This window comes from Megalobrama amblycephala, linkage group LG11, assembly GCF_018812025.1.
Source record: "Megalobrama amblycephala isolate DHTTF-2021 linkage group LG11, ASM1881202v1, whole genome shotgun sequence".
Taxonomy (NCBI): Eukaryota; Metazoa; Chordata; class Actinopteri; order Cypriniformes; family Xenocyprididae; genus Megalobrama; species Megalobrama amblycephala.
In genome coordinates, this window is record NC_063054.1 from 38022604 (window position 1) to 38036514 (window position 13911).

The 13911-nt window shown below is 34.5% G+C and overlaps 1 protein-coding gene across 6 annotated transcripts in view; it reads left to right on the forward strand.

The window, feature by feature from the left end:
- Window positions 1–13911, forward strand: part of pak6b (p21 protein (Cdc42/Rac)-activated kinase 6b) — a 40486-nt gene that overhangs the window by 11856 nt on the left and 14719 nt on the right. For 4 of the 6 annotated variants that reach the window (XM_048207891.1, XM_048207894.1, XM_048207892.1 and 1 more), the window contains exons 3-5: window positions 397–456; window positions 7554–7772; window positions 11227–11796. In XM_048207891.1, the coding sequence (XP_048063848.1) occupies window positions 7563–7772; window positions 11227–11796 (780 nt within the window). In that variant the 5' untranslated portion in view covers window positions 397–456; window positions 7554–7562. Of the gene's footprint in view, window positions 1–121; window positions 457–7319; window positions 7773–11226; window positions 11797–13911 lie in introns of those variants that run through there. The other 2 variants (XM_048207893.1, XM_048207890.1) reach the window with 2 other exon arrangements.

Here is a 13911-nt window from a genome sequence, read left to right on the forward strand (position 1 = left end):
CCCAAGCTGTCTAATGTTGTATATTGACATGAATTTTGTCTGAATATATAGTTCAAATATCTGCACACCCCTTAAAAAGGCCCTAACGATTATAACCAGTGGTTTTCTTAAAGGTTTTGCTGCTGGTATCTGATCCATCATGGCATGTTCAGATGTAGGGCTCTTTCTGTGCGATCATGTCACGACGTGTTGCAGGAAACCAAAGGCAGTGTAGGAGTAGACACATTTCATGAGCGTGTGTAAACGCTCCTCGTCTGTCATGTGTTTCTCTCCACACCCGCTGAATAAACAGGACAGAGACGCAGGACATTGACTCTGGATGGAGGCGATAATAGGACAGACGCATAAGGCCGTGAACGTTTCCTTTTTCTCACTGATATATTGTGTTTCTATCAGGGTCCACTGAAAGAGGAGATGAATGAGCTGAACTGAGGGGAATCAAACACAGCTGAACAGGTAAGATTGTCTGATGTCACGTCTGCTGCTCAGAATGACTCTAAAATTCAAGATATTAGGGCAAAAATGAGTCTTTGTCTCATATTTATATCATATAATATAGTTAAGCAATATCACACCAGTAAGGAGTGCATTATCAATCGAGTGCTGTTTTTGCGCAAATGCGATATTGATTTACAGCAGTTCAATAAATAAGAAGTTAGTATTGTGATATTTTATCCACAATATTGTCTGTTTTTGCACACAAAAATATTACCTATAAACCTAGAACTGTTGTGCGTCTCCGAGCAACACACAGCTGTTTCGTTTCTGAACGAATCTGCGTTTTGAGCGAATCAGTCAGGTGAACCAGTGATTCAATGACTCATTCATGAAGAGAGCCATTTACTTCGTTCCTGAATGAATCAGCCGTTTGAATGAATCAAATTAATGACTTACTCATTAAGACATTTACTGCCACCTACTGGCAATTATTTAGAGTGTCATTTCATAAATAAAAAATCATATTTCCATATTAAAAAAACCCATTACAGGTATAGTTCACCCAAAAATTTAAATTTATTTACTCACCCTCATGGCCGCCGAAACCTAAAAGTTTGTGTATTAAATTTGTTTTTTTTTGTCTCTTTAAAGCTTTTCTCATTTAACACAATAATGACTTTAAATGATCTTTTTGAGGTCATTTCTCAACCAAATTTGATGTGCGATTAATCGCCACATCATGTAATTAATTCGATTTTTTTAAATATATATTTATTAATTTATTATTTTTATATTTTTAAATGATTATTCTTACTTGAGATTTAATATGGATGCACTATATATAGTGCAAACGTATATATAAGTTTCAAAAGTGCTAAAACATTTTACACCTTTTCTATTGTACATTATAATATTTATATTTAAGCCTGTGAATATCTTGAATTAAATATATCTTTAGTATCTTTAGTGTAAATATTATTTGTTAAACACCAGCAAAACACTTCAGACTTTTATGTTGGCCATCATATCAGCTAGTGGCCATAACATAAAAACAATTAGTGGATATCATTATACTTTTTAACTTTTTTTATTGAACTAATGAAAAGAACATATGAATAAATCAGGCATAAATCTTTTTACAAAAATTACATGCTTCACATTATGTTTGACAATATTTTGAAGATATTTTGTAGAAATATTTACTTTTTGAACACTTACTTTATGGATAACATAATGAATAAAAAAAAAAATGTGTTCGTAATGTCTTATCTGGTTATTTTGCATGTTTATTGTTCACTGTTTAATGTTCACTAGTGAGAAAATATGCAACCCAGTGTTATTTGCATAAAAATTACTTTTCCGTATGTATTCTGTATGTATAATACAATATGGACATATTGAGAGCATATAAAATATTAACATTGTTACATATTTATATAAACATATAATATTTACAAATCCTTTACCTAATAAATATATTTATATACTTATTTATGTTTAGAGACATTTTAGATTCCTTAACCCTATGCCCAAACCTAAACATAATAATTTTAGTTACAATATACTATTTTATAGATATTTATGAGCCTCTAATCCCTCTAAACCTAACTGTTTTAAACTTTTTTAAAAATACATGCAGTATAAAGAAAAATATAACAGTCATACTAGTATTATGACTATAATTTATTTCAAAAAGTGAAATGGAGATGGAGAAAGACTTGAAAGACTTTTAATTTGGATTACAGTTCACAAAAAAATAAAATGGGTTACTTTTTGATAATTTTATGGTGCGTTTGTGTTGTTTTATAGTCTCTTTGGTTATAAATACAATAGAATCAACTGAATGCAGCCATGAATTCAATATTCACCAACTAAACATTTGTACATTTGTACTTTTTTTAATGAGACTGGGATGTGTAATAAACCCAAATCTGCATTGGAGAAAAAATTATATTGCTTATAGCGCCTCCTGTGACCTGGAGAGTGCAGTGACGCTTTTCAGATTTTACATAAATGCAGGCAGACTCAAATATTTCCAAGGGCCTTGGTTGCAAATATTGATTGACAGCTCAGTGTGAGTTTACAGACACACTGTGTCATTTATGGAAATCCACTGGCTTGTGTTTGTGCAGTTTTAGTTTATGAACTGAGCTGGAAACGTTCTTCCGGTAACATTAATAGAACGTTTGTTCAGAGTTATCTAATACAGGGTATCCGCGGGGCATTGAAAAGCATTAAAAGTCATTAAATGGATTTTGCGAAAATTAAGGCCTTGAATGGCATTGAAAAGCATTAAATTTCGTTTCAACAGGCATTCAATTTTTTAGATAGTTTTTAAGAAAAACTACGAGTTTATTTTGAATAAATCCTAAATAATAACTTTGATTTGCTGTCGCAAAATATGTACATTGGTGTGATACGCACACGGAACCAGTTTGGTAATTGTCTCCGGCCGGCGCAAAATTGCCATAACGCCGGTTTGGACAGCGGCGCACTGGGACCTGCGGAAGGCTGCATCAGTGTTGCCAACTTAACGACTTTTCAGGCCCCTTTTGCGACTTTTTTCTAAGAAAGCACGTTGTGACGAATAAAGCGACTTGTTAACCTGATCTAGCTTCCGAGACCCACCGGTACTGCCGCAGGAGCGCAAGAGTGCTTTCCTGCTGCAGGCCATACTGCAGGCTCAGGAAAAGACGGCCCAGAGATGCCGTTCAGCCTCTCTGGTTTAGCGTTGAGGATGTGCGCTTTGTCAGAGAACAAATAAAATAGATACTATTGCTTCTAACTTGAGTGATCATTTTAAGTGTGTATATAGCCAAAATCACAGCAACTGTCTTTATCTTATGTGTATGGTGATTTTGTCAGACAATGTCTTGATTATAAATCAGGATTTTAGTGCTGGTGTAACATGTCAGGGCTCGAACTTTACTTTCCCGACCGGACAAGGACCTGATTAAAACGTCAATACCAAAAAAAAAAAAAAAAAAAAAAAAAAACAGTAACTTGGGAATCACCAAAACGCAAGTATGACTGATTTTATTACATTTAGCGTTAGTGGCGATCGATAGTGGATAATAATAGGCTGTATAATGTAGTGACGATAACAAGGTTGCGCTGTTGAGGCTCGCGCACCATCTCGAGGAGAAATGGAAACATGAGCGAAGCACACAAAAATAAACTCTGTTAAACATACTGCGGTAAAAATTCAAAATGTGTAGTTTTTATAACTTTATACTGGTAAGCGAAACCACACAACCAAGAATGCTGATTTCCTAAATAGGCTACCTCACGATTAAAAATGTGACACTGATTTCATACAACAGTTCAATTAACAAAACGTTAATATTAAGCCACTTACATTTTAGAAGGAACATTGACTGTTTTTGTTCTATTTTAGCAGCAAAAATCGTTTCAAACAAAGATCACAGCAAAGCGCAACACTCAGCCTTGTTTTCATTACTGAATGATTCAGTGTTTTGAACGAATCGGTTGAATCAAAGATTAAATGACCCATTCATAAACAATTGCCTCATTCTTGAATGAATCAGCCATTGGAATGAACGAATCAATGACCCACTCAATAAGACGGTTACTTGACGCCACCTACTGGTGATTTAGTTTCATTTTTAAAATATAATATCCCCTCCAACATTTCATATTTGTATTTTCAAAAAGTATTTAAAACAATCCTATAACATTATTTAATGCAGTTGTAATCAATCAAAAATATGCAGATTTACATATGTCAAAGCTGCAATATTCTGAAAGGAAATTTTTTTCTACCACAAAAAAAAAAAAAAAAAAAAAACTATTTTTTTCCTGACAAGCTACTGTTTTGCTTGTACAAGGAAAAATATATATAGATGAAACAATTTTATTGGGAGTTTGGCTGTGATAAAATATATTATGTGATCAAAAGGGTAGCAGCAGAGAAGCAAACAAATGTAAAGGTCTGACACTTGGCAGAATGCAAATGCAACAATGACATGTTGTATTTTCTAATTGCCGTATGTCGTCATCTACCGACATTTAGCGGCATATATATGGCATTAAAAAAATAAAAAATTGGCATTAAAAAGGCATTAAAAAGCATTAAATTAGATTTGATGAAACCCTGTAGAAACCCTGTAATAATGTTCTCAAAATTTGTTCATGGAAGGTTCTGAAATGTTTGTCTAACATTTTTTTAAATGTAACAAGTTTTTTCAGAATGTTCAGAGAACATTCAAAAGTAACGTTCCCAAATGGAATGTTCGCTAAATGAAACATTCAAAAATCTAGAATGTTCAGAGAACGTTAAGGGAACGTTAGTTAAACGTTTTTAGAACTTTGTTTGCTGGGAGACTCCTTATCCTGCATTAAACCACAAGGATGATTTGGCTAAACAAATTAGGAAGTGCAGGTTTTGTAGGCCAACAGTAGCAGTGACTGCATTGAGGGTCTTACAGTTCAATGTATATGTTTATCATTTTTAACAAATGAGAGGCGTTTAGTTTTTATTTAGTTCTGTTATGATTAGGGCATTTCATATGACAGGTGACGGACACACATGATCCTGAACCAAGGATGACCAGTGGAAATATATTTTTTTTTGTCTTGTGGGAAATATGTAAATGTCTAATGAAGGACACATTGTAAAAAATGTGCTGCTGAATGTATATGTATAAAATAAAATAAAATACTAAAATGTAAAATAAAATACTAAAAAAAGAAATAAAGAAAATTAAAAAAAAAAAAAATATATAATAAAAAAAATTATAAAATAAAATACTATCACAGTGTTTCCGGATTAACAGAATGTCTGTATATTTTGCAACTCATACCCAAGTGATATAATATTAATATACCTATGTACTTGAGCAACCAAAATCTGATTTTTACCTCCAAATATACTAATAATCACCATAAAAATACAGGTTGTAAAACAGAAAACCACATGATGAACACACTTGACACTTAAATAAAGCAATAAACATTAACAGAATAACACTAAACAAACAAATAATAAAATTAGATTCAGCTATTTAAATAAAATATAATCATATGTTATGAGTCACGCAGGGACTTCTCTTTTTTCACCATAAATTATACAGTAATTCGTAGTTTTTACCTTTTGGCAGTATTTTACAATAAAATTACATGACCATTTACAATTTTTTTACTGTATGCAGTATTGTAATTATTATTATTTTTATTTATTTTTTACAGTGCAGTACTACAAAAAAATAGCATCTTTTATATCTTATATAATATAGTCGAATGTCGATCAGATACTAGTCGATCTGTTCATCCACGCAGACAGACGCGGCTGGTGATGTTATTGATCGGGTTAATGCAGAACAGAGCCCGTCTGCGTTAGAGGACAAACGAAGCGTTTCAAAGCTTTCTTTCTCATTTACACAAATACAGTAAAAGTATGGAGATATAAAATGAATGTGGAGCTGCTCAAATCATCAGATCTTGAGAGAATTTGATAGGAAATATTCGGGATTGGCAAATTTGAGCCCAGTTTGATCTCATTAATGTCTTGGAAAATACAACTGAGATATTAACCTTGTAAAGCCTGACATATGATACAACAGTTAAACAAAAATGTAGCATATGTGTTTCATGTTTTGCATCATGTTTGGTGCTCATATAGTCTGAAATAGTGAGAATATGGAGGAAAAAACAGTTCAGTTTTATTCAGAGGCCTGAGCAAAAATATGCAATTTAATGCAGATGCTGATATTTGGATAAAAAGTAAGGTAATGTAAATCAATGAGATCTTTATTACAGATACTGACATAAAATACATATCAATATCTGCCAATAATATGTCTTAGAGATTACCAAATACACATGTAATGGAGATATCATTAATTTTGAAGTTTTATTAAGTGTTAACAATGAGATTATGTGGTTTTTATAATCAATTAGCACTGCTTTTGTCATTTTTTACAAGATGGACAAAATTTGTCACCAAAAAGTCATTTGGTTTAACCAAAATTTCAGTTTTACCAAATGACACTTTTGGTTACACCGAATGACAATATTTTCAAACAATGCTAACAGGCTGATATCTAGCAAAAGAACAATCAAACATTTTATATTTAGCACAAGTTTTTAAAATATTACAACATTTTCCATGTTTTATAGCGGTTGCACCGAATGACGTATGAATGCGTATGATCAAGTGAAAACATGAATTTATCAAACAGTTAAGAGAGAGTTAGTTACTTTGCTTCACGACCATGTGGTCCTTTGCAGGTGTCTGAATGATGTCACATCCTGTCACATGATATTGACCACATGACTTGATCCAAAATGGTCGATTTATATTGGTTACTCCGAATGACATCAATGAAATTCATTTTTCCAGACATTCTTTCTCATAAAGCAACGACTTCTACACATAATTTTAATATCATTTTGCACTATGTTGATATATGATGTTATAAAATCATTCCAGAATAAAAAATATATACATTTATTACATTTTAAGATATTTTAATCACAAATGAAATGGCTGTATTGGCCTTTGGACGGTTAAACCGAATGACCTTTACACTTTAAAATACCTTTATATGTCGCAGCATATAATTAAAACCTTTTGGATTCAATAAAAGAGTTTGAGTTGTACTACCTTACATACATTGGATGTCATATCTTTGTTTTTTATTTTTATATAGGCCTTTGGACTCACATCATTGACCCTAATATCAAATATAGGGCTTTATAGGGTTAAATTGATTCCTACAGGCTTGGGAAATCCAATGTACCCAGAATCAGGACATTGTTTTTTTTTCTGTGGTCACTTACTGTGTCCTCAATATAACCTGCAGCAGTATTGAGCCGGTTCACTGAATATGCATTAGTAAAGACTCGATCTGCAGCTATTATGTAACAGGACGCTCTCGGTGTCAGGTTTGAAAGAGCTTTAGGAAAGGGGTGTGTCCTCAGGTGTTAGATTGACAGCACGTGTCACACCTGTCCCCGCCCCCTTTTGAGTCTTGTTTTGTTTTTTGACGGCCTTCTCTTCAGTTGGATATGCATGCTGTGAACGTGACTGCATGGCATTACTGGAGAAACTGAGCCTGTCGTTTCACGATGGGACTGACTCTTGTTTTCCGCAGGCCGTCAGGATGTTCCTGAGGAGGAAGAAGAAGAAGAGGAGGATGGAGATCTCCACGCCCAAGAACTTCGAGCACAGGGTGCACACGTCCTTTGACCCGGTTCAGGGCTGTTTTGTCGGTCTGCCGCCCCAATGGCAAAGCATCATAGAAACGCTCAAGAGACCCAAACCTGTGGTGGATCCGTCCAGAGTCACTCAGGTGCACCTCAAACCAAAGAAGGTAAAGTCAAGCATGTTCCTTCAGTGTCAGAAGAAGACACGTTTGCATTTGATGTTTATGACAATATTTGCTTCTGTATCAGAGCTATTTTGTTGTTTATATTTGACATATTTGCAGTTAATTAACGTGTAAATATAGATAAACTATACAGTAGTATGAATGATACATACAGCAATTATATCATAATATAATTGAATTAATTCTTAAAGAACATTATATGTTTTGCATTATTTGCGAAACATTTTATGACAATTGGGCCAAAATATCAGTCGAAAAAAAATAATAATTTGACATTATAGTGCATAGCATTTCACTGCATAGATATTTCATTAATACAATTCTATTTAAACATTATTTTGCAATTATTATATAGTATAATTATTATATATAGTTACTAGGTAAGTGCATATTACAAAATCTCACATGTCCAGCTCATATTTTACCACAAAATCAAAAGAAACAATTAAAGAATTTTTTTACCATTATTTGCTAAACGTAGTGACATTATTTTATGATAATTAAGCAAAAATATCAGGCAAAAAATGCTAAACTTGATATTATTTTGCATATCATTTCAATACATATTGCAGTAACACATTTCTATTTCTACCATTACAATAATAATAAAAAAAATATATATATATACACACACACACACACACACACACATACATAATCCAAAATTAATGCTTAAAGAACATTGTATATATATTCAGTGACATTTTTTAACAATTAGACCAATTATTAATTATTTATAAAAATCTATTTATTAAAAATGTGTGTGTGTATATATATATATATATATATATATATATATATATATATATATATATATATATATATAAAACTTAGTGTCATTTTTATGACAATTAGGCGAAAATATCAGGCAAAAAATTATATAGTTGATATTATTTTGCATAATATTTCACTGCATAGATATTTCATTAATACTTTCATTAGTTCATTAATCATTAATTTCATTCTATTTTTATTCTATTTTTAACATTATTATGCAATAATAGGTAGGGGAATCTCACAAAGTAAGAGAATATTTCACTCCAAAAACAAAAAAAACAAAATTCTTTATTGCTTAAAGAAAATTATAAATATTTTTTTAGCATTATATGCAAAACATAGCGACAATATTTAATGACAATTAAACAAAAATAGGCAAAATATATATTGTCTCGTTTGATTTTGCTGTGAAATTTGATTGAGGCACATTCATTACAGCATCAAATCTTCACATAAAGAGGTTTTCAGAAAATCTTTTCCCTGAGAGTTTTTCATGTTCATGTTTGCGGCTCTAGTTGTAAATAATCGCTTGTCTGTTAAACAGGTTCTGTCTCGATGTTAGGAGGAGGTTTGGTTTGTATCTATGCCAGTGTCTTTGTTATATTTCCCCAGGGTTCTCACATATCAGCTACAACATTCAAATGTTTTAAGAATGTGACACTAAGCCTTTATGTTCGCTAATTATGACCTGATAGACCTGCTCAACGCTGCTGTCACATAACGATTTACTCTAGGAGGAGCTGCTTCATCTTATATGTTGCTTTCTTGTGTCCAGTTTAAAATATTGAGACATTTCAGTGTGAGGAGAATCAATCTGTTTGTTGTAGTAATGTGTAATGATTATGGTGAATGTCTGAGATCCAGGAAAATTCAACATCACTTCAGTTAGAAAATCAAATAATTTCACAGAATCTTTTTTTTTTTGAGGGTAAAAACTCATTGTTCTCTAAAATACTTAGAAATATTATGGTAATGACAGCATTAATGAAAACAATTCTGGAGTTTATAGATTATAATTCTTTCCAATGATCCCTATAAATAAAGAATTGCATGTATATAAAGATCTATCAACTGTAATTTCAAAGACATGGATTTTTGTTAATTGAGTGATGAAGCGCCATCTTCATCTGAAAGGCATGTTGTTTCCCGCTGGCTAAAGTTTCCCGAACAGCTGGAATGTGAAGCATGATGTGTTCATAACCGGTGCAATTAAAGCACTCATGCATCACATGCATTATGTAATTGCGTCTGCCTACTGCAAATGGTGATTCTCTGAATATGCAGTACTGATCTACTGTATGACAGTCACAGCTAAGAGGGAACGTTCTCAGAACGTTGTGGCAAGGTTCTCTCAAAGTTACGAACAAATGTTCTTCCAGTAAAGTTAATAAAACATTTGTTCAGCATTAACTGGTCTTTAGCAATGTTTTAAAAAATAAAAACATTATTTATGTATTGCTCATGGAATATTTTTCTTGAAATGTTTTAGTTGGATGTTCGCCTAACATTCTTCACCCTCTGGTCCTCCTCGCTTTGCAGTCAAAAATGACAGAAATTTCTTTTCTTTTTTATTTCAATGATATGAATGTACTCAATTTTAGTTTGATAATGTTTTTTTATTTAATATTTTGTATTTTTAAGGGTTTTTATTGCACTAAATTTTATTTATGCCGTAGTTATAATGCATATATTCACTTTGTGAGCATACACCTGAAAATGAAATTTTCAACTTAATCTGTCATAAATCTTCAACGTTTGGTTTCTTTTTAAAGATGACACTTGGTAGATTATTGCTGAAGTGAAAAAAAGTAAAAAAAAAAAAAAAAGGGGGGAACTTAAAAAAGTTATATATTTTACGTTTATTGTTATGAAAAATTAACAAAAATGCTATTTTAAATTTTTATATGAAATATATGTTTTCCAAAACATGTTTTACTCTAAAACTGAGAGAAAATCAAAGCTGTAAATCTAAACAAGTTGTGTTCCAAATTTGAGGTTAATATCTCAAAAATTGAGCTTTCAGTAAGATGAAATTTGTCTCCCATTCATTTCCAATGTGCTGATTTTTGACCACAAGGAGTAAAATTTTTTTTTTTCAGGACCATTTAACCTTTTTGAATCATGTCCATGAAATTTTGTGTGTGTGTGTGTGTGTGTGTGTGTTCACATAGCAAGTGGAAAAAGTTTCGCACCATTCTGATTAAATAAAACTTTCATTTATACAGTGCTTTATACAATACTGATGTTTCAAAGCTGCTTCACAGTAATAAACAGGAAAATAACAGTGCTAATGTAGTACAATTCATCAATTATGAAACTAATTCAATTTTAGCTGTAAAGCAGCTCTACTATGTTGATTCAGTTCAATAATAGTGTCAACACTGCAAAGTTCATGAATTACGAAACAAATTTGATTCAGCTATACAGAATACAACAATTTTTCATCTCAATTCAGTTCAATAATAGCATCAGTTCTGCAAAGATCTTCAATTACAAAACAAATTTTATTCAACTATAAGCAGCTCTACAGAAGACTCAAGTTTTTTTTTCTCATCTCATGTCAGTGCAGTCAAATCTATAATGTTACTGAATATTAATTATCTTTTAAAATAGAGTAAATAGAGTCAGTTTTGATGCCTTGTTTAACTCTCTCTTCCAGAGCATCGTGCGTGGCAGTTTCATCGGACATGAGGACTACATTTCTGCAGCGATCGCTCAGATGAGTCGACTCTCTGTTACCAGCTCAAACTCGTTAAGGAGAACCAGCCCGTCTTTGCGAAAAAGAGCGCAGTCTCTGGGGCGTCTGGGTGAGTTAGCCGAAGGAGAGACGTACGAGTATCAGGAACTGAATGAGGCGAATCGGAGAAATGGTCAGCCGGTCTTGGACTGGCGCACCAGATCCCGACAGGTCCAGAGTGAGAGTGGAAATCTGCAGCCTGATCTCAAGAAGAGCTTCACCTTAAACCCCAATGACTCACGGACAAGGTCTAAATCAATTCACGAGGCGACGATGTTCTCGGAACAACCGGCGCTTATGCCTCGGGACATTTTACTCTCACCTAGAACTGTTCCCGAACAGCTCGGCATCGCTAAAATGGACGGTAAATCCATTCAGAGACCTGTTTCGTGTTTCTACAGCACATACAACGAAAACGATGGAGCAAAACTGATCTCAGAACAGCCGAAGATGGAGACGCAGAGGAGGCCACAGTCCACCTACAACTTTAAGGTGTGTCAAGTCATTTATTTTTATATAGCGCTTATACAATATTATTCATATAGTTCAGTTCAGTAGCAGTGCAAAGTTCATCAATTATAAAATAAACTCAATTCAGTTATAAAGCAGCTCTTCAGAAGACAGTAGTGTGTTTATTCAGCTCAATTCAGTTCGGTGTTGATTCAGTTCAGTTCAATAGCTGTGCAAAGTTCAGAAATTATGAAATGAATTAGATTCAGCTGTAAAGCAGCTCTAGAGAAGACATTTTTTTTGTGCTGAAGACTTAAAACAGCGCTGTAACTCAATTATGCGGTTCACATGTTCTGCTTGCAATCACATCATTCTCTATATGGCACAGCTGATTGGTTCCTGCTGTATCAGTAGCCAATGAGCTCATAGCTCAGCCTTCAAATACTTGGTCAGCATTTGCTGTAGCAGTTGCAGTGCGTGTTCTGAAACCCTCCACCTGTATAGATCTGCTATGAGTAATTCATGTATGTTATATTGTACAGCAGCAGCATGTCTTACTTGCTCATAGCAGCGTGAAATGTCTGTATTGGCAGTAGCGAGTCCCGTACTAGCTCTGCAGCAGCAGCAGCAATAACCAACAGCAGCAGCAGCAGCAGTAGAAACAGCAACAGCAAAGACCAACAGCAGCAGCAATAATAGCAGCAGAAGCAATAACAACAGCAGCAGCAGCAATAACCAACAGCAGTAGCAGTAGAAATAGCAACAGCAACGACCAACAGCAGCAGCAATAACAGCAGCAGCAGCAATAACCAACAGCAGAATCAGCAATGACAGCAGTAGCAGTAGAAACAGCAACAACCAACAGCAGCAGCAATAACAAAAGCAGCAGCAATAACAGCAGCAGCAGCAACAATAACCGACAGCAGCAATAGCCAGCAGCAATAACAGCAGCAGCAATAACTGACAGCAGCAAAAGCAATAACCAACAGCAGCAGCAATAACAGCAGCAGCAATAACTGACAGCAGCAGCAACAATAACAGCAGCAGCAGCAACAATAACCGACAGCAGCAATAGCCAGCAGCAATAACAGCAGCAGCAATAACTGACAGCAGCAGCAACAATAACCGACAGCAGCAGCAGCAATAACAGCAGCAGCAGCAGCAATAACAACAGCAGCAGCAATAACAACAGCAGCAATAACAGCAGCAGCAATAAATAACAGCAGCAGCAATAACAACAGCAGCAGAAATAACAACAGCAGCAACAATAACCAACAGCAGCAGCAATAACAGCAGCAGCAGCAATAAATAGCAGCAGCAGCAGCAATAACCGACAGCAGCAGCGGCAACAATAACAACAGCAGCAGCAATAAATAACAGCAGCGGCAACAATAACAACAGCAGCAGCAGCAGCAATAACAGCAGCAGCAATAACAGTAGCAGCAATAACAGCAGCAGCAATAACCGACAGCAGCAGCAACAGCAATAACAACAGCAGCAGCAATAGCAACAACAACAGCAGCCGCAATAACAACAGCAGCAGCAATAAACAACAGCAGCAGCAATAACAACAACAGCAGCAACAGCAATAACAACAACAGCAGCAGCAGCAATAACAACAGCAGCAGCAATAGCAACAACAACAGCAGCCGCAATAACAACAGCAGCAGCCGCAATAACAACAGCAGCAGCAGCAGCAATAACAACAGCAGCAGTAATAATAACAGCAGCAACAGCAGCAGCAATAACTGCAGCAGCAATAACAACAGCAGCAGCAATAATAGCAGCAGCAACAGCAATAACAACAGCAGCAGCAATAATAACAGCAGCAGCAGCAATAATAACAGCAGCAGCAGCAATAACAACAGCAGCAGCAATAATAACAACAGCAGCAGCAATAACAACAGCAACAGCAATAACAACAGCAGCAGCAATAATAACAGCAGCAGCAGCAGCAGCAATAACAACAGCAGCAGTAATAACAGCAGCAGCAGCAATAACAACAGCAGCAGCAATAATAACAGCAGCAGTAATAACAGCAGCAGCAATAACAACAGCAGCAGCAGCAGTAATAACAGCAGCAGTAATAACAGCATCAGCAGCAGCAATAACAACAGCAGCAGCAATAATAACAGCAGCAGCAGCAGCAATAACAAC